The sequence below is a fragment of the Triticum aestivum genome, chromosome 3A (genome assembly GCF_018294505.1).
Source record: "Triticum aestivum cultivar Chinese Spring chromosome 3A, IWGSC CS RefSeq v2.1, whole genome shotgun sequence".
Taxonomy (NCBI): domain Eukaryota; kingdom Viridiplantae; phylum Streptophyta; class Magnoliopsida; order Poales; family Poaceae; genus Triticum; species Triticum aestivum.
In genome coordinates, this window is record NC_057800.1 from 99,787,182 (window position 1) to 99,790,743 (window position 3,562).

General features: G+C 51.4%; 1 protein-coding gene across 1 annotated transcript; it reads right to left on the minus strand.

The window, feature by feature from the left end:
• Positions 1 to 1,676: 1,676 nt before the first annotated feature.
• On the minus strand, positions 1,677 to 3,295 carry LOC123058024 (putative cysteine-rich repeat secretory protein 14). Its single transcript, XM_044480867.1, has 2 exons — positions 2,324 to 3,295; positions 1,677 to 2,204 (listed from the first exon to the last, which is right to left on the minus strand). Exons 1-2 carry the CDS (start codon positions 3,165 to 3,167, stop codon positions 2,131 to 2,133), a joined length of 918 nt encoding a protein of 305 aa, XP_044336802.1. The 5' UTR covers positions 3,168 to 3,295; the 3' UTR covers positions 1,677 to 2,130.
• Between the last annotated feature and the right edge of the window lie 267 nt (positions 3,296 to 3,562).

A 3,562-nucleotide genomic window follows, 5' to 3' on the forward strand; every position in this document is an offset into this window, starting at 1 on the left:
GAGCAGTTGAATGAGAAATATCTTGGTATGCCATCGGATGTAGGCACCTCAAAAAATGGATCATTTAAATACCTCAAGGATAGGCTATGGAGCAAGATTCAAGGATGGATGGAGAAATTGTTGTTAGCAGCTGGGAAGGACGTTCTAATAAAATCCGTGGCCCAAGCAATACCTGTGTATTCTATGTCTTGTTTCAAGCTGCCTAGAGGGTTGTGTGAGAAGTTGACGTCCATGATCAAAGCTTTCTGGTGGGGCGGTAAACAAGGCCAGCGCAAACCCTATTGGGTCTCTTGGGACACCATGAGCATGCCAAAATATATGGGAGGTTTAGGCTTTCGAGACTTTGAAATCTTCAATCTAGCGCTGTTGGCCAGGCAGGCATGGCGTATACTTGAAAACCCGGACTCTCTGAGTACTAGGATTTTAAAGGCACTCTATTACCCCAACACAGAATTTTTGTCAGCTGAGTTGGGCAATCACCCATCTCAGATTTTGAGATCAATTTTTGAAGGTCGGGACACATTGAAGGTGGGACTTATCAGCAGGATAGGGACAGGTGCTACGACAAACATCTGGGATATGAATTGGATCCCGAGAGCAGAAAACATGCGCCCAATCGTGTCACTGATTGCCCAACCACCTCAGTTGGTCTCTGAGTTATTGGACCGGAATAACGCAAGGTGGGATGCACAACTAGTTGAGCAAATTTTTTTGCCTTATGATACAGCCGCTATCTTGCAGATTCCAGTGTGCACGCGAAACATAGAGGACTTCTGGGCGTGGAATTTTGAAAAGAATGGTGTTTTCTCTGTCCGTTCTGCATATAGGATGATCATGGCTATCAAGAAACGAAGAGAAGATTGGCTAGAAAATCGAGCGGGGTCCTCTAATAGCTCTGAAATTAAAAAATCATGGACTACTTTCTGGAAAACTATTGTACCAGCAAAGATAAAAGTGTTCTTATGGAGGCTGTCCAAGAATTCGCTCGCAACAGAGGATGTTCGCAAGCATAGGAAGATGTCTCACCATGACCAATGTTTCGTGTGTGGAGCTCAAGACTCGTGGAGGCATAGTCTCCTAGAGTGCACCATGGCGCGTTGCGTATGGGTTCTCGTGGACCATGATTTGTTAGAGCATATGATTGCAACACCAGAACCAGACGCTAGGAGTTGGCTCTTTTCTATGATGGATGTTCTAAGTCACGACGAATTCACTCGAATGACGGTGACCTTGTGGGCGATATGGTATGCAAGGAGAAAACTCATTCATGAAGGTATTAATCAAAGCCCCTATGAAACTCATACATTTGTCACAAACTTCATCTCTGAGTTGGATCAAATTTCGGGTATACCTGAGCCCACAACAAGAGCTGGTTCTACATGCAATAATATGCAACGACGCTGGATCCCGCCAGATGAGGGACTAGTGAAGATAAATGTGGACGCCGGAGTTTCATTGCAACACAATGCAGGAACCGCAACAGCCATCTGTCGTGATTGTGACGGTTCCTATCTTGGGTCGTCAGTGTTAGTTATCCAGGGCATATCGGATCCAGCTAGTTTGGAAGCTTTAGCTTGTCGAGAAGCTCTTTCACTGGCGCAAGACTTGGGTTTACAACATCTCCAAATTGCATCAGATTGTAAACATGTTGTGAACCATATTTGCCAGGGCGTGGGAGGAAGCTATGGAAGTGTTATTAGGGAGATCCTAGAAACCGTGAAAATTTTTACTTCTTGTAATTTTGTTTTCGAACCTCGAGCTTCAAATACTAAAGCTCATAGATTAGCTAGGTCAGGTACTTCTCTACCTTACGGGCGCCATATTTGGTTGGGCACGTCGAGTGACCCAATCGCATTTCCTGTAAATATTGGTATTGATCAATAAAGACCTAGTTTTCTTGCTTAAAAAAAAGACGAGGGCTGCGATCCAAACAGCCTCTAAAACTTAAAACTGTATCGACGATACCGGAGTGGTATGAGGAAAGCTTTCATATCAGACTACTGAGAGGAAGCGTTTCCCATTAAGATATACAGAGTATGCAATAAGAAACTTAATTGGAACATAAGGTTTTATTGCGTTCCTGATCTCTGATATCGTTGCAACGAATTTTATCCTTCTTTCTCAACTTCATCAGGGTACAGGACACAAACACCCACATGCGCCTCCTGTAAATATACATAGCACGAATGCCACCAGTAGCATAACTGTAGGAAAACAAAACCCGAGTATTAGTTATACTGTACTCTCGCTGAGAAATTTTGGAAAGAAGACGACGATGAAGATTGAAGCCTATTTTTGTCTGTGAGAGCTTGAGAGAACTCACCGCCAGTGATAGTGTCGCCACCCACTGCAGTGGAGACCTCAAACCGCATGTAGCAGTTGAAGCCCACCACCGCGGCCGCCACGCCACCGTCGACGCGGGCAGCGTTGAGGTCCCAGTGCACGGCCTGCACCGAGTTCTGTAGGCACCGGACGCAGGCCGCCGCCGTGCGGTCCCTCCCGCACTGCGCCAGAACGTGCACTGTTCTGCTCACCGCGCTGTCGGAGTTGGTCTCCTCCGCTGTGGCCAGCATCCGCGGCCCGGAGATGTTCGCGGCCGCGCGCCGCGCCACGTCCTTCTCCATGGCGACGAGTACATCGTGCAGGTGGGCGTAGTAGAAGGATTTGGTGCTGGCCACAGAGCGAGGGACGGCGTCGTCGCCCGGGAGGAGGACGCGCGCGCGGAAGCCGTCCTCGTTTGACGAGGATGCGTTGGTGTCGGCGTAGCCGACGAAGCACCGGTCGCTCCAGATGCCGGGGCGCCGGCTGGTGGCGCCGCAGCCAGCTGTGAGGTTCCCAGCCGCGGCGGACAGGCACCGGGCGCACTCGGACGGCACCGTGGAGTTGCCGAAGCAGAGCCCCCGCGCCAACGCGCGCTCCCCGCGAGTGACGGACCGTAGGGAGGCGAAGCCCGTGGGCGCGGCGGCGGAGGGGAGAGAGCCGAGGAGCGGGAGCAGGGTGGCGCGAAACGCCGTGCCGTTAGTGGCGTTGGTGAGCGCCGGCGCCGGGTAGCACTGCAGCAAGCCGCCTGCGCCCGCGATGCGCACGCTCTCCTCACAGGTGCTAGGGGCTGGCGTCACGGCGAGGAGGAGGGAGATGAGCAGCCACGAGGTCGCTGGAAGCGCCATTGTTGTGGTTGTGGCGTGGCCGCTTTGGCACTTGGAAGTGGAGCCGTAGAAGAGGGGGCGGCAGCCGGCAGTCGAGAATGTCTCGAACTTCAACTCCTCAGCTTGGTTGGTGCGGTGTTAACCACGACGAGGACTAGTCAAAAAACGATGCACTGGGCAATAAGGTGGATTCTTTCACGAAATAAGACTTGGTGCCTGCTTTCCCTAAAAAAGATGACTGCCGCCTGCCTGCTCGCAAATACGCAAACTTGGCACCGCGTATGGGTGACGGAGCTCCGGACGATACGATAGCTCGACCGGGCAAGCTTGCAGCTAGGCCGGCCAAAGCCGCGTGGAAGAACTTGGCTTGGAGTTGGGGCGAAGTTTCTGCCAAGAGATTCGGGCACAACATTGCA

Excerpts from the sequence above, each read along its gene's own strand:
- LOC123058024 (XM_044480867.1), bottom strand. The coding sequence starts at position 3,167 with ATGGCGCTTCCAGCGACCTCGTGGCTGCTCATCTCCCTCCTCCTCGCC. Across the intron at positions 2,205-2,323 it reads TGGCGACACTATCACTGGCG|TTATGCTACTGGTGGCATTC; the intron begins GTGAGTTCTCTC and ends GTTTTCCTACAG.